Below are 24772 nucleotides of genomic sequence, written 5' to 3'. Positions count from 1 at the left end.
AAACTTCTCTCCAGTTAAGTAGAGAAAAGGAAACAGGGGAAGGGCAGAGGGGAGGCCAAGGAAAGGTTCTAGGACTGAAATTGGTCAAATTGTATTACGTGCATGTATGAATGTGCCACAATGAAACCCACTATTCTATACAATTATGAACCAATTAAAAAAATTTAAAAAGACAAAAAATAAACTTCTGTATAGAAAAATACTATGAACAAATTTAAAGCACAAACAATAGAACACAGTGGGAGAAAACCTTTGCAACACATAAGTGATAAAGGTTTAATATCATTAATACAAATAGAATTCCAACAAGTAAATGGAACCCCCCCACACCCCCAGGGAATCCAAGAGACGATATATGAAGGATATGAAACAGTAATTTATAGAAGTAAAATTACAAGTGAGAAAAGATCTTAACCTCATGAATAAAGAAAGAAATGCAAATAATTTGAAACAATAAAATACCATTTTCATCTATCAGATATCATTCCCTGCCCTCACCACATAACTAATGATATGTGGTATTGAGAATATGGGGAATGGTCACAGCCAAACTGCTGTATGAGCATAATATGGTACAATCCACACAGAAATCAATTTGCATGGTCCTAGCAATATTTAAAATGAAAACACTCTTTGACCTACAGAACAGTCACGTAAGTATAGAAGGAACATGTATCTTTATATTAATAGGTACTCATTTTATCATTATTTATAACAGCAAAAGCCAATTTGTTTGTCCTGTAGTGTGTTCTTAAATAAGAGATGGTTATATACATTTTGGAATACCCACTCAAATATATGTATGTATGCTGTTTACGCATAGAAACTGATTTGGAAAAAACACATAATCAATAGTGGTTACTTCTGAGCAATTTTTCTTTTATATGCTTTGAATTCTTCTCCTTCTCCTCCTCCTCCTCCTTTTTTTTTTTTTTAATAAGTGTCATAGTTCAAGTCTGGAATGTCCCCCAAAGGCCCAGATATGAAAGGCTTGACTGCCAGTTTATGGTGCTGTTAGGAGGTGGTTTTTAAGACAGGGCCTACCATAGGAAGTTAGGTTATCAGGGTGTGCCACTGAAGGGGATGGGACCTTGGCCCCTTTCTCTCCTCCTCTGTCTGCTTCCTCACTACCATATGGTGAACAGGCCTCCTCCAGGCGCTCCCACCATGATGTACTATGCTGCCACAAGCCCAAAGCAACAGATCCAAATGACAAGGATAAAATCTCTGAAACCATGAGCCAAAATAAACCTTTCTTTTATTAGTTGATTTTCTCAAAGTGATGAAAATCTGATTAACACAATAGGGAAAATGATTTATTTTTGTATTTTTTTTTTTAGTAACAAATACATATCTTAGTAATTATTGATAGTTTAGTAGGCTATTTTCTAGCAAGAGTTTGTATAAAATTATATAATATTCTGGGAGATATTTCAATGTTCAGGTTTATTTGATTCAAAATTTTTAGAAACTGTGATTCTGTTTCAAACTAATTAAGACAAAATTTTTTATTTCATTCATGACTTGGTTCAAAATTAATATTTCATTCAGTTTTTAGTTCAACAAATCAGCAATTCTTCTAGGATTTTAATTCATCTTTTAGAGGAAGTTCCTATTTTATACACTGTATTCTTTCTTAGAACTTTATTTCACACAGACATATTTAACAGTATTTTAAACAAAGAAAGAAAACCCTGTACCCCTAAAACTGATTCTAAAAAACATTTGTATTTCATCTGGGGATAAGGCCAATGAAAGAAATCAAGATACCAAAAAATCAAATCAGGTAATTCATCCATTAGACATGAATGGATGGCACATATTATAATGGATGGCATACATACAGTCCACAATACTACTAGGGGCCCTCAAAAATATTTAAGTTCTTTTAAAATCAGAAAAGGAAAAAATATGTTAGTGCAATCCAGCCTGAATTAAATTTGTCTTTATACCAATGAGTTTGAAAAATACAATTTTTTTCCCTATTGTGTTTTAAGGAAGAAAGAGCCATAAAGGCTAAAGTGACTAAGTCTTATCAAAGTCACAAAATGTTCCTGGATCAAACTACAGAGTTAGAAAAATAAGTTGTTTTTTTTTTTTCTTACCTGAATATTTAGGGAAATGCTGATTACCAAGTTTCCTAAAATAGCCAGCAAAACTCCAAAAAGGTGAACCTGTAAAAGAAAATATTTTCTTTAAATGATACTTTAAATAGTACTTGTAAAATATTTACTAAAAAAAAGAGACAAATTTAAGTTGATGTATTCATTCATTTATTCACTCACTCATTCATTCATTCATTTGAGCTTCACTTAGCATCCATTTGCCAGGGTAGGTTTGGAATGTGGATATGGTTAATCAGGATTAGTTTTTCACTTTAATCAAATACTATTTTTGAGAAATAATTTGGTCCTTCTCTGAATTCTACAGGTATTTATTTGCCTCACTCACTAAAATAAAGAAAAGAGTTCTCAGTTCCAACTTTCTCCCACTGATACTTCTTTCTGATGCTTTCGGTCCATTTTCTATTCTCTTTAATATATTCTAAAGGACTGTGGGATGAAAGAAAGATCATAGGACTTGTAATTAAAGGAAAATCTAAGATACAGATCTGCTATTTTCTATATGGGTGACCTTGAACAAGTTATTTCACTCAGTGAAAAGGGGATGTTGGATGTTTCCAGAATATCCTTTATCTCTGAAGTTCTAGGAGCTCCACTAGAGAGACACTGCATTTTCCCACACTCCCCCGGTCAATGTCTCTTTGTAGTTGACTGCATAAAATACAAAACTACTATTTAGCTCCCATAATCAGCCCTCTTCCTGACCATCCAACTGTTTATGGCATAGTTGACTTGCCTCTCCTGCCCCAGGTATCTGTCACAGGCCACTCTTGGGTCACATGGGACACTTCATGCCACTCCATTCACCTGGGTGGTGTAGTTCCCTTCCTCTGCCCACTCCATTTGGACTTTACCCTCCTGGCCTGCCATCTTGAGACCTTCTTAGACCACCTAACTCATCTTTACTTTCTTAGACTGTACATGGCAAATACCCTTGCTTCTTTGATATTGTCATGAGTGTCATTAGGCTCTATAAAGAGAAGGCAAATTCTCTGAAGGAGAAGAACCAATTCTTATGCTTCTGTTGAGTCTTTTACATCACCAACTACACAAATAAGAAGTTCAATAAATACTAACTTCAAGCTAGTATTATATAATGGTTTAAATAAGAACTATGAGATTACAAAATTAAGTTCTTACACATTGCCCAAGATGTTTATCATAGAGAGCTCATGAATTATTTGATGACTTCAAAAGATGGATTTGCTGCTCCCATCTCAGTACACAGGTAGAATATCTTCTGTAAGCATAAATTAGCAATGATACAAGGGACCTTTCCTTCTTTTATTCTACAGCATGTAACTTCTACAGGCTTCAAACCCCAAGGAGCTATTTGAATTTCAAATGAACATTACAACCACAAGAAATCCTTTGCAGAATGCAAAATGTCTTTGAAGTCTCAGAGCTCTATTATACAAGCTGAAATGAAACTCAGCATTTAAAAACACTGAAGCAAAAAAAGTTGAAAACTCATTTTATAGTTGATATATAATATCCAAGGTCTTTAATCAGTTAAGAATTTTCTTTTCCTAATAAAGGCACTTGGCAATAATTTTGATCACTACTCCTCATGGGGAACAATTGTATCACAATACAATGTACTATTTCCATGCTTTCTATTTACAATCTAATGCATTTGGCAGCAATCAGGAAAATAAAAATTCAAAAGAAATTTGACATTGAATGGATAATTATGAAAATCTTCCATAATTGTAAAAGTAAATTACTGAATAGAAATACTTGACTTCAAAATTCTTTAAATCATTCTCTGAACAGTTCCAATGACATCCGGCTGGGTGTTTAAAAATTAGTGGCAAGATTTGGCAATGATTTCCTGATATGATATGGAAGAAAAAAATAGGTAAGTTGGACATCATCAAGATCAAAATCTTGTGCATCAAAGGAGACTATCAACAGAGTGAAAAGGCAACCAATGGAACTGGAGAAAGTACCTGCAGATCATAGAAAGCAGTAAGGACTAATATCCAGAATATAGTACATACACAACACATACAACTCAACAACAACAACAAAAATCAACAACCTGATTTTAAAATGGGCAAAGGACACGAATTGATATTTCAACAAGGAGGACATAAATGGCCAAAAAAGCACATGAAATGATGCTCAACATCAGTAATCGTTACAGAGCTGCAAATCAAAGCCTATAATGACCATACCAAGTAAGATGACAATAATCAAAGACCAGATAATAACAAGTCTCAGCAAGGAGTAGATAAATCGGAACCCTCATACACAACTAGTGGGAATGTAAAGCAATGCAACTTGGGAAACCAGTCTGGCAGTTCCTCAAAAAGTAATCATGGAATTTTCATTTGATCCAGCAATTCCACGCCTGGCTATATATCCAAGAGAAATGAAAACATACGTAAATGCAAAAACTTGTACAGAAATGTCCATAGTAGTAGTGTTACTCAAAATAGCCAAAAGTGGGAATGATCTAAATGTTTGTTAAGTGATAAGTGAATAAACACAATGTGGTACGGTCATACTATAAAATCTTACTAGGGAATAGGAAAGACAGTAGAATGAGTCGGACATAACTTTCATATTCATATATGAACACACAACTAGTGAAACTCCACAAGAATGGGATCCCAAATAGATTAAGTTATACTCCATGTATGTATAATATGTCAAAATACAGTCTAATGTCATATACGTCTAAAAAGAACAAATTAAAAAATTACATCAAAATAAATCTTATTTAGCCATCAAAAGGAATGAAGTACTGATACATGCTATAAAATGGATGAAACTTGAAAAGTCTGTGCTATGTCAAAGAATCCAGTTACAAAAGTTCACATATTAGAGGATACTATTTATACGAAATTTCCAGAACAGGCAAATTTATAAAGACGGAAAGTACATTAATGGCTTGTTTAAGGTGGGTAAGGATGAGAGACGACATAAAGGTGGGGTTTCCTTGTAAGGAAATAAACTGTTCTAAAGTTCCTTGTGATTACAGTTGCGTAATTCTATGAATATGCTAAAACCCAACAAATTGTCCACTTTAAATGAGTGAATTGTATGATGTGTGAATCATATTTAAATAAAGTTGCTATGTAAAATAAAGTTATGCATATAAGTTATATATAAAACTATATTTTTGCTCAAGGAAATAAAAATGCTACAAATGTAGTTGTGTTTATTCCAGTCTCTTCACTTGCCATGAGAAAAATAACATTTTTCTGTAGTTGATATACATATATTTCTTTCATTCCCAGATTTTTACTACATTTATTTTGTTTACTCATTTTTCTTCACTCCTTTATTTGAACTCTTAGCTCATTAGCTTCTCTTTTTCTTCTTATTTAATAATATGTGCAAGTATAGTTATACTTTCTCTTTGAATACATCTTCTGTTTTAGCTGCATGCCTAGTTTTGGCATGTACAATGATTATCATTCAGTTCTAAATATTTTATGGCTTTTATCTGGGATTTATTTATTCAGAGGGTGTTTTTTAAAATTCTAAATGAATGAGGTGTTGGTTATCACATTTTTACTAGTGTCTAATTTTATAGCATTGTGGTTAGAAAACATGCTGCATTTAAATCAGCATTTACTTTATGATTTAGTACATAGTATAAAGTAAAATTCAATTTGTAATGTAGTAATGTGTGGTCATGTTTTGTAAGTGCCCAAGGTATGCTTAAAAAGCAAAGCATTTAATTGTTAAAATTACAGATGTTCTACCTGCGTTTTCTATATCTATTCTACTTCCATCAATCAAATCTTCAATATTCTTACTAAACTTTGGACTGCTTTTGTCTCTCAATTGCCAAGGGACTATCAATATATTTTCATTTATGTCTACTATTTGTGTGTGTGTGTGTGTGTGTGTGTGTGTATAGTTATCTTGTTTATTCTTTTTTTTTTTTTTTTTTTTTTTTTTTGGTACCAGGGATTGAACCCAGGGTATCTTGCTTATTCTTTGCAAGAGAGTTCTCCTTTCTTCTTTCCTACATTCTCTCAGAATTAGTTGGGTTCTCTTTATTCTCTTTTCTCCCTACTCTTCTGTTAAGAAAATTATAAATCTCATGTCCACTTTTTTAATAATTATATTAACTTTAAAACTTTTTTTATTATGGATTCAAAGTAGGTTGCAATGAATTGTACAAGTAGGTCACATACATCCTTCTGGCCACACTCACCATGTGAACAAATTATACAACTAGAGTGAATATCAAAACCAACAAATTCATCTTTCCTTGGTCATACACACACTAAAGTCTGTGTATGTGTGAGCGTGTAACCATCACCATCAAGATACTCATTTGTACCATCACCCTAAGACTTCCTGATGTAACCCCTTTAGAGATACACTATCCTCTCTTCCACCCCATTCCTAATCCACAGCAACCACTAATCTGTTCCCCATCTGTATATAATTTCACACATTATATAAGTAGAATCATGAAGTATGTATACTTTTGAAGTTAACTTTTTTTCCCACTCAGCAAAATTTCCTTCAGGTTCATCCAAGGTTGCTGTACCAATAGTTCATTCAATTCTAATTGCTGAGTAGTATTCCATGGTATGGATACATCACAGTTTGTTTAACCATTCAGTCATTGAATGGCATTTGAGTAGTTTCCAGTTTGGGGCTGTTACGAATAAAGCTGCTATAAGCATTCATGTACAAATTCTTCCTGAAAATAAGTTTTCATTTCTCTGGGATAAATGCCCAAGAATGTAATTGCTGGGTTGTGTGGTAAGTCCATTTTTAGTTCTGAAAGGAACTGCAAGACTGTTTTATAATTTTACATTCCCATCAGTGATGTATGAGAGATCCAGTTTCTCCACAAATTTATCATGCATTCTTGACATAAATTCTATAATCAATATTCCCATCCTCCTGAGCACTATAAAAACTTCCATTTGCATTGACTACTATCTGTTCTCTCCTCCCTTAGATGTTGTTGACTGGTGTATTAGCATACTGACTAGATCTGCCTTGTCTCAATATTCTCAAAATAGTCATTGTTATTATTTTTTAAATAAAATTTTATGTTTAGAGCAGTTTTAGGTTCATAGTAAAATTAAGCAGAAGGCATGGAGATTTCCCATAGACCTCCTGCCCCACCTCCCAAGCACAGCTTCTCCTATTTTCAACACTGTCCCATCTCAAGAATGATACATTTATTACATTTCATGAATCTCATCATCACAGCACCTCATCATCACACAAAGTCCTTAGTTTATGTTAGGTTTCAGTCTTGGGCATTACATTCTGCTGGGTTTTGCCAAAGGTATAAAGACATGTATCCACTATTATAGAATTAAACAGGGTAGTTTGCCTGCCCTGAGAATCTCCTTTGTTGAGCTATTCATCCCTCCCTTACCCCAACCCCACTTTTCTAGGATGTCATATAGTTGGAATCATACAATATGTAGCCATTTCAGATTGGCTTCTTTCTCTTAGTAATATGCACATAAGGTTCCTCCATGTCTTTTCATGGCCTTGGAAGATCTTTTTTTGGATCCAGAAGACAGAATGAACTTCCGTCTTCTGGACGCATTTAACAACTCACCTACTTATGGATGTCTTGGTTACCTCCAAGTTTTGGACAATTATGAATAAAGCTGCTATTAACATCCACAAGCAGGTTTTTGTGTAGACCTAAGTTTTTGATTGCTTTGAGTAGACAGCAAAGAGTATGACTGCTGGACAGTATGGTCAAAGTATGTTCAGTTTTATAAGAAAATGCCAAACTATCTTTGAAAATGGTTATGCCATTTTTCAGTCCCACTAGCAATGAATGCAAGTTCCTGTCATTGTTACTATTTTTAAATACAATACTTGTCTCATTTACCCATGTTTACCCATTTCTTTTCTCATCACTGCACACCCTTTTAAAGTCTACATTTCAATTATTTTTAGCATATTTGCCGAGTTGTGCAGCCACCCCACTATCTAATTTCAGATATTTTCATCACCCTAAAAAGAAACTCATCTATTAGTAGTCACTTTCCATTCCCTCCTCCCTGAAGTCCCTGGCCACCAATTCTGCTGTTGGTATAACTTTGAACATTTTTACATAAATGGATAAGACAGTACATTGCTTTTTAATGTTTGGTTCCTTTCACTTGGTATAATGTTTTCAAAGCTCATCAAGCTGTAGCATGTATCAACATTTAACACACAATAGCATGTACTATTTTTTTTAAAGCTATGTAATATTCCATTTTATGGACATATCACATTTTATTTATCCATTTGTCAGCTGGTAGTTACATCAGTTGTTTCAACATTTTGGATATTATTTTCTTGTATCTTACTTTTTTCTGGGTTCAATGTTCTTCCTGAAGAAACTTTAGCAGCTCTTTCAATGAAATTCTTTGAAGTCCAAATTCTGTCACTTAGGAAATATCTTCATGTTATCTTTCCTTTCAAGTACAGAAAGTACAGGCTGACAGTTATTTCATTCAACATTTTGACAATATCATCCTATTGTCTTCTGGCATTGGTTGAGAAGTTAAAGTAGTTAGTCTAACTGTTGCTCTGTCATTTTTCTCAGGATGTAATATTTTCTTTCTCTCTCTCTCTCTCTCTCTCTCTCTCTCTCTCTCTCTCTCTTACCAATATTTCTCTTTGTGTGAATTCCACACCCCCCTCAGGGGTCATGCTTCTTCAGTTGAAGGATTCATGTCTTTTACAATTTTGTTAAGTTCTCACCACTATCTGAATGCAATTTATCCTCTATTTTCTCCATAATGAATTCTTCTTATTAGTACATTAGACCTTTTCATTCTCTTCTTGTTTCTCAGTTCTTATGCTTTCCAATTATTCACCTCTGTATGCTAAATTCCAGATAATTTCCTCAGATCTAAGTTCTAGTTTGCTTTCCATCCATGACCTCCCTCCTCTGAATTGAGTCTTATGTACTTCTATCAGGCCAATACCCATATTATACTGTAACATGATTTTTTCACAAGTCTATTGCCCCTCTACACCATGAGCTCTTTGAGGGCAGAGGTGTGACCTCTCATGGATTTTCTTTATAACCCTAATGACTAGTATAAGACCTGACACAGAAGTGGTTTATTGAATACTGTTTGAAATACTATCAGATTTATTATAAACTATCTAGAAATGGTAAATTTTGGCCATTGGATATATAGAAAGTTATTGAACGGAACAACTATTTTACAATCAGCTGGAGTTTGCATCTTCCAAACACTCAGTTTTTGTGAGAACAAAGGTTTTTTTTTTCAGAATTCAGATTTCAACAATTAAGAGGGACCACGAATGTACAATAAAAAAGCTGATTGCTGACTTTTTTAAAAATGCATTTGTTCTTTTTAGTTACCCATGACAGTAGAATCTATTTTGACATATTTATACAAGCATGGAATATATCTTATTCTAACTAGGATCCCAGTCTTGCTTGCTGACTTTGAAGTGAATTCATAGTACACTGAAGAACAAGAAAAATACAGGTACAAAGCAGGTATTAGAAACAGTTCCTCGAAAGTACTCAATATAAATTGGTCTATATTACACTTTATTTTTCCAAGATTTTTCTCTAACTTAATTAAGGGTTGATTACATCCTCATTAAATTCCATTAGCATTTACCTGTGACAAGTAGCAATACGGAAGGCCTCATTAATGCCTGCCATGGCTGGGACGCTGATGGTCTCCCAAAGGTCCACATATTAAAGGTCTGGTTCCCAGGTAAGCACCTGTGAGAGGTTCTGTGGACCTTTTTGGGGAAGGGTCTTATGGGAGGTCCTTAGGTCACTGGGGGCACACCCATGAAGGGGATTGTGGGACCCTGGCTCCTTCTTCTCTCCCTTCCTTCCTGACCATGAGGCAAGCAGTTTGTTCCCCTAGGTGGACTCCGCCATTGACATCCAGCACCCACCAGAGGCCTAAAGCTAAAGGTCTGCCCAATCATGAACTGGAACCTCTAAGCTGTGGGCCAAAACAAACTACTTTTTAGAAGTTAATCAGCTGAGGTATTTTGTTAGGGACAGAAAACTGACTAACAATGCTCTTAACTGTTGGAGAGGCATGATTCAAATTTGTGTTGCTTTTAAAAAGAAGGTGGTTTCATTTACATTCAAGGACATACAGGAACTTGTAGTAACCACTATTAAATACTGTTTCCAATTAGAGTCTCTGGCAAATTTGCTTTATGACTACAAAATCCTCATCTGCAATCAGAAGTATCATCTGTGTACGGCGGGCAGGCCCTAACACATTTTTTATCCAATTAAAGATGTCTAGTTTACATCATTACTTATTCAGCATATTATAAAACCAATATGCTTTCTCATTCTAAAAACAATGTGTTTTCTAATATTTTAGAATTAGAGGAGGCTTAGGTTCTTTCTCTCTCTCTCTTTCCTTTCTCATACTCAGCCCTTTACTAATCTAGAGACAAGCCAGGAAAAAGAAGAAAGAACCAGAGAAAGAATGTGACTTATGCAAAGTCACACAGCTAGACAGTAGCCACATTTTGGCCCCAGGGCACCCAGGCCAAGTCTGAATCACTTTCATGGATTGCAATAGGTGACCTTCTGGCTAGTCAGTGGCAATGCAACACAATTTTCTTAATTGGCAAAATTGATTTCTTTTTCTCAGTGTAAATTAGATAAAGCAACAGTAGCTGGGAGAAAAGGTTGCTTTACATCTTGGTAATGTGGTTATAAGTACAGCAACACAGGAGGACGGCCTTGATTTTTAGAGATCATTGTTGTCACCATTATAGCTTAGTCTCTGGCTTTTCTAGGACTAACAGATGGTGGCAGCCCCAGCAAACAATTTATCTAGAATGAGGTTCAAAATGTCAGCATCAATAAGTATTACAATGTCTTAATTTTATTTGAAATAACAATCTTCTATCCTATTTTTTCGAGCCAGAGTGTTCTTTAGAAATTTCACATTGACCTGTACTATTATGTTATGACCTGTAAATCGGTGAGTAGGGCAGTTTGGCCACATGGAGATAGGATATGATAATATAGGAATGTATGCAATTGGTAATAGTTTGTGCAAGTTCTGACTTTGAACTCAACCATATTCCTGGCTTCACCTTCAAAACATAAACTCAGAATCAGACCAATACGGAGGTAGTACATGGCTCCTAAGAACCATAGATTCAGAGCTGGTTTTGAACACAGTAATAGTCATATTCAATTCATGACTGGAATAATGCTATCTCCTGTTCCAGACAGTAAAACATGACTGACTTTCAGAAGCTTCAGTCCATGGCTGAATGACCCCTTTGCTTTCTCTGGGCCTATGGCAGCAAAGTACATCATGGTGGGAGTGCAAGATAGAGGGCACCTGCTCACTTCACGGTGGCCTGAAGCAAAGAGAGAAGTGGTGAAGGAGCCAGGGTCCAATATCCCCTTCAAGGGCATGTACCCAATGGCCTAACTTTCTCCCACTAGGCCCACCTCCTAGAGATTCTGCCATCTCTCAATAGCACCCCAGGTGGCAACCAAGCCTTCAACACATGGGCCTTTGGGGGACAACTGAGATACAAACTACAGCAAATGTGGAAGATTGATGGCAGAGAGGGAGACCAGGGAGCAGGAAGACCAATTAGGAGACTGCTTCAGGAGTTTAGACAAAAAATAGGTGCAATGAGGACAGGTAACTATAACAGGCTAGAAAGAAGCAATATTAATAGTAATAAACACTGGTGACAACTGAAATATGGTAATGCCTTTTAGATTACTGGATAGTTTGGACTATTCTTACCCTAATCTCCTTCATTCTTGTAGGTAATTGAATTGTCTGAAATACTAATCTAAAGTTAAAACTATAATCCCATATGTGAAAAAGAAGAAAGGAAAATTTTCATTCAGGAACAGATTTTTAATTTGTTATCTTGGTCATTGCATGCTATAAGGTTATTGCATTCCTATCCTGAGAAAGTCTCATGACATTGGATCCAAATCTGGTGATTAAAAGCCAAAAGAAAAGGTCAAGGTTATGTAACACCATATATTGTTGCTATTCTTCAAGTTGTTCTGTGCCAGTTTCTAATCAACTTTAAAATCTAGGCAGAAAAACCCAATATAATGCCTTCTCAGACAATTAAGAACTATTACTTACTTTCTTCTTTTTTTTAAACTGGAACACATTTACTTACATAATTTTATATTCCTTATTTTTAAAAATGAAATTCCATCAAGGATAAGCTCTAGTGTAAGAAGCCACCCTATTTTTTGTTTCTGAAAAATTTAAGTTTCAGCAGGACCAATTTATGAGAAAAGGAGCACATTTAATAGCACATTCTTTGGGAATTTTTAACACTTTGTTAAAAGGAAAACAACAATAGTGGAGAAAAGGAGAATCTGCAGTTAAGGAAGTCTTAATCTTGGTTCCATCCCAAAACAACTTATTCCTGTATAATATCAGAAAGGCAATCTTTGAAACAAGGACAGACATACTGAACACAAATAACAATACTGTTTGCATTCAGATCAATAAAGGGTCCGATAACTTTCATATTTCGCAAAAACCTATTTATAATCATAATTTTTTAAATGTGCAATTCTTTGTTTCCAGTGAAGCAGTATTTAGGTTGCTTTTTGCAGGCCCAGCCCAGGGTTTAGGGTGAGGCTTCCAACCTAAATCTGTGAGCTCACTCAGCTGCCTCTCTTTCCACCACACCTGCCTGGGTTTCCGGAGGACACTCCCCTTTGGCAAACAGTGCCTGCCTTGAACTCCAACTGTAGTTTGCCAGCAACCTCCCAGGAAGATGGAACTCTATTGTTTCTATCAGGTGCTAGCCATTGCCAGAGTTTCTACCTCAGAGTGGGAGGGTTCATGATGTTGCCACTTAGTGACTGATCTCTGCCAGACTCCTGAGGCCCTTGCCATCCACCAGACCAAATCTTTCTGAAATCAGGACAGGAATCAAGTTCAAGTTTGCCACATGTCTTGGACATTGTGACCTGGGCTTTTTTTGCCTCCAAAGGGCCAGCCCTCACAGCCAAGCTAATTTCCCCTATCTCCAAACCCTCTCACATCCTGCTTGCCCAGTAGCCAGGTCCCAACAAGCCTCATGGTCAACACACACATAACACCCACAGGACTCGTCAATGCTAATTGTTATTTGGGTCAAAAGACTTGTAAAATGTGCAGCATATAAATCACAATTACCCTTTCCTTTATGGCTGTGGCAGCTGCTTATAACACAAGGTCTGCTTAAGTCTTGCTCACAAAGAGTTGCCTGCCTACTTTTCCACTACAGTGACTCAGGCAGTCACAGTCAAAGGTGTCTTACAGTATTTCCTCATACAACAGTACTGTTAGTCCTGCAAGTTTAAATAGTCCATCAATTATATAAATAAGGATGACTTCACTTGAAAGCGCCCCTTCAAAGTTGTTTTTCAAGAGTTCTTTCAACAAATTTAAAATTTTTGTTATAAATCAATCATTTAGAATTATGTATATTTATGGGGTACAAAGTAATGATATGATTTATAAATAAGTAGAATAATTAAATCAAGCTAATTAATATAGGTGTCACCTCAAGTACTTATCATTTTTTATGGTGAGAATATTTTAAATTTAGCAGTTTTGGAATGTGTAATACACTCTACACCTGTGCAACAGACCTAAAACTAATCTCACCTTCTTCCCCGGGAAACTTTGTACTCCTTGACCATGTCTCCTGGGCCTCCCACTTCTCAGTCTGTGCACCACCACTCTACTCTGTCTCTATGAGACGGATTGTTTTAGATTCCATATAGAAGTAACAATAGGTGATATTTCCCTTTTTGTGCTTGGCTTATTTCACTTAGCATAATGTTCTCTAATTCAAGGTTGTTGAAAATGACAGAATCTCCTTACCTTTTAAGGCTCAGTAGTATTACATTGTGTAGATACACCACATTTTCTTTATCCAGTTGTCTCTCAATGGATACTTAGGTTGAGTCTATTCCTTGTCTATTATGAATTTCGAGTATAGCAATGAACATGGGGATGTAGACATCTCTTCAACATGCTGATTTCAACTTTTTGGGTAAACATCCAGAAGTGGGATTGCTGGATCATGTGGTAGTTCTATTTTTAGTTTTTCTGAGGCAATTTCTCAAGGATTTCTAAAGCATTCTCTCCCCTGCCCACACCCCACTCAGAGGCAGTATAAAAATGCAGCTACATTTTGAAGGCCTAGTGTGTTTACTCACTTCTTTGATCGTTGCTCACACTGCCCTATTGAGAAGCGCTCTCTGCTCCTGATTTGTATCATATGGTTGCATTTCTGGCCCTTGTTATTGATTAGCTAGTCCTGATTTCTCTTTTTGATTTTTCCATCAATAGGAAAGACCAGAGGCCTCTCTAGAATTTCTTTGGTAGGGAGGGGATAAGTCTAGAACTTAGAAGTAAGTAACTGAATAGAGATGATGCTAATGAAAGTGTTTCAGAAAGTAATCCTATAATCTAAGCTTTTAAAGAGATTAATGCTCAGGTCCTACCCACAAAGTCAAGGCAGCCCAAATGAGGAGTTGTTTTGTGGGGGATGATCATGTGAGCCAGGATACAGAAAGGGAAGGTCCTGGATGTACTAGGATGGGCATCTGCCTAAGGTTTTCCCATGAAAACATGATTTACAGTAGGAGGACCTGAACCCACCTAGTAGGAACTGTGTTTTGGGCACACAGTATCCCGTTCTCTTGGTTATAGAACCCTCTATTTCGTAGGAGCATCCAGTCCTTCCCAAGGGTGCCCATATGCTTCCGGGACCCTAAGACCAGTTACTCTGACTGTGGTGACTTATATGGGACAGGACATTTTTCAAACCCCACCCAGCCAGAGTAAAGCCCATGCTTTCTCATTAGTGGTAAAGAACACCAAGCTCTTCTCTGTTGGGAGTAAAGAAGTATGTAGCCTAGAGGTGAGTCTGCTAAAGTGGGGAACAAACCTGAAGAACAAAAGTTGAAAATGAGAGTGAGAAACAGTGTTTACCATTTGAGCCCCTAGATCAAGACTGGTCTGAGCCTGAATTCTTCTAGCTTTTTTTCTGTATCTAAATGGATTACTTACCTGTATTATTCAAGTCAGTTAAAGTTAAGTTTTGTATAATGTGCAATCTACAGCCTTTTAACTTTCAAAGCATTTTTGGTAGAAAAGGTTCAATCAGAAGACAGAGGAGAGACTGACTACTATCACTATGCTCAAGAAATAACACTTGGTCCAAGTTCTTGAAAGAGGGAAACAATTTGAAAGTTGCAAAGAATTTTCTGGTGATATAGGAAACCAGTGCTGAGGTTGCAGGCCGGCAGCAAGACGTTCATTTTAGGGCTGGGGATGTGGCTCAAGCAGTAGCGCGCTCGCCTGGCATGCGTGTGGCCCGGGTTCGATCCTCAGCACCACATACAAACAAAGATGTTGTGTCCGCCGAAAACTAAAAAATAAATATTAAAAAAAATTCTCTCTCTCTCTTTAAAAAAAAAAAGACGTTCATTTTATGCAGACCTGGTATGACCTACCAAGCTCAGGGTGGGTCTGGAAGGAATCGTGATAAAACCCAATCTTCAGTGAGGTGTGGAGTGCATGACTGAACATATATCCACCTGTATTGACATTAGGGATCATCATCAGCACCTCCTGATGTGTGCCAGTGGTGACAGGAGACCATGGTGAGAGTGACAATGGGCTAGGCAAGAGACATGGTAAGGCAAAGGCACAGCTATAGCTGGGTGTGGCTGTGCACACCTGTAACCCCAGCTACCCTGAAGGCGAGGAAGAGGAGAGCAAATTGGAGGACAGACTGAGCAACTTAGTGAGATGTTGCCTTAAAATAAAAAATTTAAAAAGGGGTGGAGGTGTAGCTCAGTAGTAGAGCACACCTGGATTCTATCCCCAGAAAAGACAGTACAGGTGTGCATTTCCTGAGAGCTTTGTGAAGGGAAATATAGTGTTACCTGACAGCCCCCAGGCAATTAGGACACGGGTGGCCCCCGGAAGACTGAGTAAAGAGCTTTGACTTTGTGTAAAACCTAAGTCAGCTGGAACTCAGGGCAAGGGGAAGGGAGGCTAATAAAAGGAATAAACTGAGTAGAGGAATACAGGCTCTTCAGGGGGAAAAACACAACAACCATCCAAAACCAAACAAAAACCTAAGCTAAAATAAATGGCACAAAGTCTTAACTCTGAATAAGCCTTCTCAGAGTACTGGTCTCCTGACTGGTTAAAATACAGTCAGGTTCTATGAAATATGATCACACCACTATCACCAAACACCACTGTCAGCTGTGACAAATGCTACCCATCCTGTCTCCCTAACTAGAAGTCTGGAAAATGGCGGAAGACATGAGAAGAATCCTTGGCTTAGCACATCAAGATACCAAGTGTTCCAACTAGGAAACTACTCTAATTAGGAAGTGTTGTGGAATGTGACCCTGGGAGAGGGAAGGGGAGGCAAACATCAAAGGGCATGAGGAAGACACAAGATTCAGAGGAACCGTGGACACAGGTTAAAGAATGAAAAGTGGCATCAAATAGCTGGCATGATTTTTCTGATTTCCATTTGCAAGAGCTAGGTCCAAAAATTACCAGAAATCTATATTTTATGAAATTTCTTATAATACAGGTGGATTGTAATATTACTAATAATAGGTGGTGCTTATTGGGTACTTTCTATGTGTCTGGCACTTTGCTCTTTGACATCTATTGTTTTATTCTTACAACCCCACAAGGTATGTATGTGTGTATATATGTATGAATTGTTATTTCCATATTAATAGAGTATGCCAAGAAATGGAGAAATTAAGGGACTAGCCAACATACAGAGCAAAGAGGGTGAGTTTTAAAAATTATACTAGGGGCTGGGGTTGTGGCTCAGAAGTAATGCGCTTGCCTAGCACGCACGAGGCCCTGGGTTTGATCCTCAGCACCACATAAAAAAAAATAAACATATGTGTCCACCTATAAGTAAAAAATAAATATTTTTTAAAATTTGTACTATACAGGAACAAAAAATGGTTTTCCACAGTGAGCTTTCAAAGGCCAAATGGAACAATCAGGCAACATATTTAAAAGAAATTGTTTAAATAATGCTTCTAAGCAAACAAAAGGCATACATTTTTCAAACTATCTAGATGAGATATGCAAGTTGAATAGTCATAGTAATGCTAATGTTCTTAAACCTTTACAAATGTAGAATAGATAACTGCAAAGAGAATTATCTAGATGGATAAATTACTACAACAAATTCTTACAAGGCAAACACCCTTATAACAACTATTCAGATCAAGAAAGGAAAATTAGGTTCCCACCAAGCCTCTCTGCCCTACCCAATCACGGTGACCTACCTGCTGCCAAAGAACCACTGGCGTGACTTTGACAATCCTTTCTTCCTTTTCCTTATACGTTTACCACCCAAGTATGTAACCTTAAAGACTGTAGCTCCATGTTGGCATTTTTCCCCCCTACTATGTCTTTCAAGTCTATTTTAATCTATAGCTTTTTTCTCTCTCCATTTCCTCTTGTAAAAATAATTTCTGAATAAACCAGACCTTGCAACCTGTAAACTGGCATTTCCCATAGCCTGGATTTGGCTGAGTTTATCAGTGCAAATATTACAACTAGTCAGTAAAAACCAAGCCATAAGGAGAGTGTCAGGTAGATTTAAATATAGACACCTATTCTGCCAAATTCATAAGTGCACTAAAACTCAGTTTCTCTAACAAAATGTTGCTCTTTTCTTTTTTTTTAAAACATAGCTTGGATACAGTTGCTTTGCGGTAACCTGCCTCTTTCTTCCTTCCTGATGCCTTAGACATTCATTCCCGGTAAAGGAAAAAATAATACATTAGATGTATAAGGAAGGTCGAGAAATCGATAAGTATAAACAAAATTTTTAAAAAAGGATTTTTTCTTAGGAAAAAAATTAAAATGACCAGCAAATTCTATCAAGCCCTTTGATTATCTGAAAAATTTGGTGCTCTTCTTCCTTTAAAAGATAGTCAGATGCAGTTACTGGCAGAAAAGACATGATATCAAAGCAAAATCAACATAAGGGCAACATAAAATCGCTGATTTTTCTTAAGTACAGCAAGAAAAACTATGTACATTTCTATCTTCGCATTTACTCTCCCACCACATTCTTTTCAAGCCCCAATCTCTAGCAATGGCCTTTGGGCATGGAATAAAAATATCTTTGCCATTAAACCTACTTGATAAAAGACCTTGGGGCAAGTTATTCAACACAAGCTTCCCTACATGAACAGTAAGGATACTATATACCTTACGAAGTTGTTGGGAGCTCAAACTAGATAATAGCTATAAAGTGTCACATAGTAAATGCATAACAAATGTCAGTCTCTTCTTTGCCTCTTCCCTGCCAACTGGTATCAATTTTCATTTAAATCTGTTGACTTTAAAAAAAAAAATCAAGCTATTGAGAATCAAAAGTTCAAATAAAGGACATAAAAATTTTGGGTTTTCGTCTCATCAGGTGCAAAATAAATCTTTCTGACAATGTCCTTATGAATGGAGCCACTTAGCACTATGCATGAACTTGAAGAACCAACAACAAAATTCCCCTTTGCAGTATTTCCTGCCTTCCTCCTCTTCTGCCGGGTCCCTCTACTACCTCTCTGGATTAGTCTTTATTTGTTCAACCACGTAGCATGAGGAGCCTGGAGCGCTTCTACTCCAAACCTAACTTTATTGGGAAGGAAACTGAGATCCAGAGAAAGAAAATGACTTGCTAAGGGACACTCAGCTAATTAACAGTAAAGACAACAGCCTCAGCAGGGCTACTCCTTGGTGGCTAGGCTTTCTCCACCTGTGCATTCCTATCACAAAACCCTGCCAATGCTTACTGGTTACAAACTAGATGCCCACAGGAGTCAGTAGGTAAAAGAAATGAGAGCAAAGACAGGGGCCTCAGTGGAGGGGGTTGGGCCACTCTGCTCCCATGCATGGTGATCCTGTAGGAAAGAGGGCTCTGAATTGCGAGAATGTCTTAATAGTGAAGGAGATGATGGAAACCTGAAATTTTATGGTTAATCTCAGTTGCAAATGTTGACAATATATTAAACATTTTAAAACTTCTCTTCAGGTAAAATAAGCACATCTATGCACTGGACTTAGTCCACAGCTGGCTATTGGAGGGCTCTGCATGCTGCTAAGCCTAATTTAAATTTATTTTATTTTATTTGCTTTGATTCCTGCACACTCTGCTCAAAAAACTTCAAGGGCTCCTGATGGTCTATAAGATAAAGTCTAAACTTCCTCGCTAGTCCTTTATGGCAATCCAGGACCACAGCCAAGGTCCCAAGCCCTACTTCAACCTTGCAGTCCATTTCTGTCTTCTGCTGCAGCCACAACAACCAACGAATTGCCCTCTACATATGAAAATGCACAGAAAGGCACCTGCCCAGGTCACCAGGGCCCACTCTTTGGTCTCTAGGCTTTCTCCACCTGTGCATTCCTATCACAAAACCCTGCCTTTCCTTTAGCTCCAACACCACTCTCCATGAACACATCCAGAATGGCCCCTGCTGCAGGACTTCATATCATTTACATATGCCACCACATACTCTTTGTCTTGGAGTTATTTACATCTTCCCAAACACCTAACAACATTCATGGAAGGAAAATTTTGGATCTTGAACTATACTGAATGACCCCACAGTACTTTGTACAGCACAGTGAGTTCAATAAACATCTTAGGAACACTATCCTTTTGTACTGAAAACTTGTGGATCCAACTGTGCAGAACTGTGTCACATCCATGCTTCTATAGCAGGGTTTTTACCAAGTAGACAGGCTCTTGCATGCAAAAGGATGACTACTTCACCTTCCTGGCTCCCCAAGACATCTTCCCCACTGAGTTAGCACTTTCTACATGCTTTGAGATTTCCTCCTCTAGAAGCACTCATGTTTCTGCCTTAGACAACATTGTTTCTAAGCAGCTACTGTTAAATAGCCATGTGCCACATGCAGGCATTTCATGGGGTATCAGTCTTTCTCAATAGAGTAAGATTAATTAAGCAGATCTGATGGTAATCACTGTGAAAGGTACAGAAAGCTGGACTATCAGCAAACAGATACTGTGCAAATATTTCAGATTTGATAAAATCAATGAACCCTAACAAGGAGCACTAAATCTTGGCTAGCCAGCAACCAAGGCTAATTGTGATCGCCAGCGTCAGAAATTTGTATCTCACACTTTGTTATTCTGGAGCTGCACCCATGTTCAGTCATCTCTAATCAGTTAGTGTCAAAAAAGAAAAGAAAGAAAAATTGGACTCCATTTAATTTTTACTGGCCTGGTTAACAGTAGGGGCACTCAATAAAATGTGTGTTGAATGGATTTTTAAAAATCAATTTTTACTCTTGCTTAACATGAAAGTAATTATCCTTTCAGCAATTACTGAAAGGAAAAAAAATACAACAGTGATCTAAGACAGTCTAAATGTGCACAGAATGGAAAAAGCTGATACAGTCTTATTTCAAATCAACAACAGTTTAGATAAAATTTCATTTAGCATATAGAGGTCACACCCCTTCTAACATGTACAAATATGAACTGTCAAAGGCAAGTTAAGCTTTGCAAACATTATCTGCCTCACATTTAATGTCACATGACAATCTGTGTTCAAGTAACAGAAGCCAAGACAATCAAGAATTCCAGGAAATGTTAAAGAAAACTAATGACTGCAGATGGTTCCACTGTGAAAACAATGTTTTCTTCTGCTCTGGATGATGCCATGGTAGGTCACATCTATTAAACCTCTAATTTCTTTACTAAGAGTGGGCAATTCATTCCTAAACTTTCACTGGAAATGCTTCTAGTATAAGCATAGTATAAAAGATATAGTCCAAGAAGTTTCCATAAAAGTGATTCTTTTCCTTGTAACTCCTGTGGGTAAAAGGAAGGGGTGGGGGCAGAATAAGTCTTCAGTCCCCTCAGATTTCCCATTTTAATCTCTCTTGTGGCAAAGCAGACTTGAAACAATACTCTTCCATCTGTTGAAAACCTATAACGTGGACACGAGTATTTATCTTTATATAAATAAATTATCATCTGACTTTAGAAACAAACATCCAAGACACTGTTCAAGCATAAAAGGAACCTGGATCTTTGATATTGGTTAAAATCCCACACTGACTCCAATAACAACAAATATTTAATGGTTAAAATTTGTAAAATAAAAAGATTCATGTTTTTGTTAAAGAATAAGAACAAAGCAGCACTTAGGAAAACAAGAGGAAGCTTGGAAACCACTACATCAAGCTCTCTTGTGCCCACGGAAAAGAATATAAACGCTGCAAGAGGCAAGGCTCACCAGAGATTGCGTTCTTTCTTTCTTTCTGTTTTTTTTTTTTTTTTTTTTAACTTTAGACCTAGCCAAAAAAAAAGGCAGGTCCAATCCCCTTTGGTATTGTTAAGTGTACATTTCCAGCGTAAACAGGCGTTGTTTATGTTGATGTTTCCCAAAGGGTCGTTGATGAAGAATGAAAGAGCCATGCAACTACGACCTGAGAATATCAGTGTCCCTCACACGGAAATGGAAGCACTAGGCACTTGGGGACACACCACCAGAGCATCTGCGTAGAGGTGACATTCGGATGCTCTTAATGAGTTTCCTACTTCTAAGAACCCGATGTCTTTTTTTTTTTTTTTTAACTGTACAAGGGTCCTGGGGTGAAAACGAGTGAGGATTCACCCACACCCTGGGTCTCCTTCTGGGAGCAGGCTGTGCACTCGGGCTGGGGACCTGAGGCCCTGCAATGGGCCGCAGAGGTCAAGGCCACATACTGGGTGTCCTCTCCCAGTGGCTGGCGTCCAGAAGCCTGGGGGTCCCCCTCTCTGCCAAATGAGAGGCAGTCAAGTCAGGTGTGGCATCGCCGCGTGTCAGCTCTTCCCTCTGGCACAGCTGGCGTCGCTCAGAGAGTGGGCAGGAGGGCGCCCGCAGTCCCCGCCCGGCCTGCGCGGATGGCGGGCGCCGCGGCCCCGCCCAGGTCCCCCCGGGCGGCGCGGGCGGCGGCCCTTACCTGGTTCCTGAGGTACCACTCGCCCGACATCGAGCCATTGCCCGCGTCCGGCGCCCAGTACGTGAAGTTGCGGGACAGCTCGTCCAGGGCGGCCGAGGCGGCGTCCCCGGGGCCCGCGGGCGCCAGCGCCGCCATTAGGTCTCGCTCCTGGCGCTCGGGCTGCGGCAGTCTCCCCGCGGGGCCGCCCCGCCAGCAGGCCGCTCTGAAGCCACTTCCTGCCCTGTGGCCCTGCGAGGCGGACGCGCCGGCCACCTGGCTCCCGCCCCCGCGCGCGGCAGGTGCGGCGCCCTTCCGCCAGCTCTGCCCCGCGCGGCCGTCTCCTCCCCGCGCCCCGCCGGAGCCCCGCGCTCTGCGGCCTCCAACCCCGCCGGGGCCAGCGCCACGCTGCGGGGCAGAGCCCAGGCCAGTCCGCGCCCGCTGCCCACCCCTGTCGGGGCGAGATTAGACGGTCTCCAATGCCCTCCTGCAAATCTGTGTCCTAGTGAATGGAAGAGCAAGGAGCCATTGGCTAATAATCCAAAGAGCTACCTTCCCGGACTGTACCGGGCAATTTCAGCTCTCTGTTACGTGTGCAGAGATCCTCATATTTGGATTTAAAATTGTTTGCATATGGAAGAGTCAAGAGTTCCCCCAAATACTGTGAACGATGTGCGAATAAAGATCCCAGCAAATAATCTTGGTGCCAGCACTTGAGAGATGCTTACTAACTGTTCCTGGAATGAAGGACGGAATCCCCAGTGGTAGCTGGAGGATCCCAACGTGTATTTGATGACTGAATGGGGTTTCCTTCAGAAAGGACCAGAAGGAATGGCTGAAGAGTTGCCAGCTACTGCATATAAAATTTTAGGACAGGAGAGAAATGTGAAATGAGAAATGAATGATGTTAAGAGCTCTAACCAGATGTTCTGGTTTTACCTGTTTTCAAATTGTATTACTACAATGATCAGTAAGGTATCTCGCGCTTTAAGAATAACATGATTTTATATTGTTGCCTGAAACGCTGGGACTTGGAATTCTTTCACTTACACAATGCTGAGATTCTTCCTAAATAATGTGCTTAAATAATGTGCTCTTTCATGAAAGAGACATTGGAGAAAAGAGAATTGCTGCCTAGCAGGGAATAGTGAAGATCCTGATTATTTCTTTCTTTTCTTTTTTTTCTAATCAGTTATACATGACAGCAGAATGCTCTTCGATTCATTGTACACAAACAGAGCACAAGTTTTCACTTCTCTGTTCACGAAGTAGGGTCGCACTATTCGTGCAATCATACATGTACCTAGGATAATGATGTCTGTCTCCTTCCACTATCTTATCCCCTTGCTTCCTCCCCTCTGCCCAAAGTTCCTCCACTCATCTTATGCACCCCACCTCCATTATGGATTAGCATCCATTTATCAGAGAAAACATTCAGCCTTTGATGTTTGGGGATTGGCTGACTTTGCTTACCATGATATTCTCCAACTCCATCCATTTACCTGCAAATGCCAAAATTTCATTCTCTTTTATTGCTGAGTAATATTCCATTGTGCATATATACCACAGTTTCTTTATCCATTTATCTATTGAAGGGCATCTAAGTTTGTTCCACAGTTTGGCTATTGTAGACTGTGATGCTATAACCTTGATGTGGTTGTCAGTGTAGTATGCTGTTTTTAAGTCCTTTGGGTATAGATCAAGGAGTGAGATAGCTGGGTCAAATGGTGGTTCCATTCCAAGTTTTTTAAAGGAATCTCCATACTCCTTTCCAGATTGGTTGCACCAATTAGCAGTCCCACCAGCAATGCATGAGTGTGCCTCCCCGCTGCCCTCCTGACTACTTCTTAAGGGAAATGTGCAAATAAGAGTAGAAAATGAAAAGCAATCTTTTCAGATACAGAAAAAAAAATAAGACGAATCATCTCAGAAGTTGTGTAGTTTCTTGCTTGAGCAACCAAAATGTTCTGTGAACAGTTAATGATGATGGTTATCTATTCCTAACTTAAAGAGGCCAATTTATTTAAAATAAATATCTATAGGAAAAGCTGTATTTTTTAAAAATAATGTCATATTAATTCATCTTGGTGACTTTATTAAATGCTTCTTTCTCTTCCTATGCTGTAGAGTGCAAGCAACAGAAGATCCAAATCAAAGCGGCTTAAGCCATAAGCATCTGTTATCTTAAAGGGAATGTTTCTCTATATGGTTCTATGACGTTGCCACTGGATTTTTCTGCCCTGTAGAGCTTTTTGACATCGGCCTGGTTCTTTTAAAAAGGAAAACTTTCCCCAGAACCACCCCCAGGCTGCCCCACCCCCAGATCCCATTGGCCAGAACGCATCACATGCCTGTATCATACTGCAAGGAGACTGGGAAAGTGATTCTTGGGCTTTTCCAGTCTCAAGAGTAGGAGGTGAGCTTTGCCAGCCAGGGATAACAAGGTAGACTGGGGATGGCAGAGGGAACCAGCAGATCCTAGCATGATCACTTTTTTTAAGTATTTTCTATCAGCCAGATTGGAAGTAGTCTTGCCGTCTTTAACAAGCAAAATACTAAACAGATCGTGTTCCTTTCCAGTTTAAAATGCCTCACATTCTCACCATTGACACAATAAAGTTCACATTTTAAACCTAGCATGAGACCCTTTATGATCCGGCCCCGATTCTC

At 38.5% G+C, this 24772-nt stretch overlaps 1 protein-coding gene across 1 annotated transcript in view; it reads right to left on the bottom strand.

Annotated features, from left to right (window-relative positions):
* The window catches only part of Nipal2 (NIPA like domain containing 2), a 78490-nt gene extending 55947 nt beyond the window's left edge, over window positions 1-22543 (bottom strand). Inside the window, exons 1-2 of the mRNA XM_027946192.2 lie at window positions 22127-22543; window positions 2106-2174 (exon numbers count right to left, since the gene is read on the bottom strand). Of these exons, the coding sequence (XP_027801993.2) occupies window positions 2106-2174; window positions 22127-22261 (204 nt within the window). The 5' untranslated portion in view covers window positions 22262-22543. The remainder of the gene's footprint in view (window positions 1-2105; window positions 2175-22126) is intronic.
* Between the last annotated feature and the right edge of the window lie 2229 nt (window positions 22544-24772).

This window comes from Marmota flaviventris, chromosome 15 (assembly GCF_047511675.1).
Source record: "Marmota flaviventris isolate mMarFla1 chromosome 15, mMarFla1.hap1, whole genome shotgun sequence".
Lineage (NCBI taxonomy): Eukaryota > Metazoa > Chordata > Mammalia > Rodentia > Sciuridae > Marmota > Marmota flaviventris.
This window is presented reverse-complemented; position numbering and strand designations above follow the sequence as displayed.